We start from the raw sequence: 471 nt of genomic DNA on the forward strand, positions 1-471 counted from the left end.
ATCTTCATTGATCCGATTAATCTTATCATTAAGCTCCTGAACATTAGCATTTCTGTGAGCCTCAAGATATTGCATGTTCCCCAGGTTTCGTGGTTGGTTGCTCATTTGATAGCGGTCTACGACAACATCAATACTAGGGTCGCCAAAGGAGAAAGCCTTGTTTGCAGGAGAAAAGACAACTAGCCCAACTTTTGCATCACAAAGCGTGCAAAGCTCGCTCCCTTTCTTGAATAGCCCAGTGCGGCGTTTGGAGAATGTGACTTGTAGGATGTTGTCTTTGGCTATCATTTTCATCTCAATCCTTCTACGACCCTTGTTCTTCTTTTGGCTACTAGAGCTAGGGATTGGGTTACTAGAGTTGGGGATTGAGTTAGACATGGCTCAAAGAAAATGGATGCTTAGGGAAAGATAGGCTATGAGAGATACAAGAAATGGTAGAGAATGGTTCTCAATTTATACTCTTTTGGGAAT

The 471-nt window shown here is 42.3% G+C and overlaps 1 protein-coding gene across 1 annotated transcript in view; it reads right to left on the reverse strand.

Moving 5' to 3' along the window:
* Positions 1 to 378, reverse strand: part of LOC109341357 (agamous-like MADS-box protein AGL62) — a 630-nt gene extending 252 nt beyond the window's left edge. Inside the window, exon 1 of the mRNA XM_019579261.1 lies at positions 43 to 378. Within this exon, the coding sequence (XP_019434806.1) occupies positions 43 to 378 (336 nt within the window). The remainder of the gene's footprint in view (positions 1 to 42) is intronic.
* Positions 379 to 471: the final 93 nt, after the last annotated feature.

Source organism: Lupinus angustifolius, unplaced genomic scaffold, assembly GCF_001865875.1.
Source record: "Lupinus angustifolius cultivar Tanjil unplaced genomic scaffold, LupAngTanjil_v1.0 Scaffold_441, whole genome shotgun sequence".
NCBI lineage: Eukaryota > Viridiplantae > Streptophyta > Magnoliopsida > Fabales > Fabaceae > Lupinus > Lupinus angustifolius.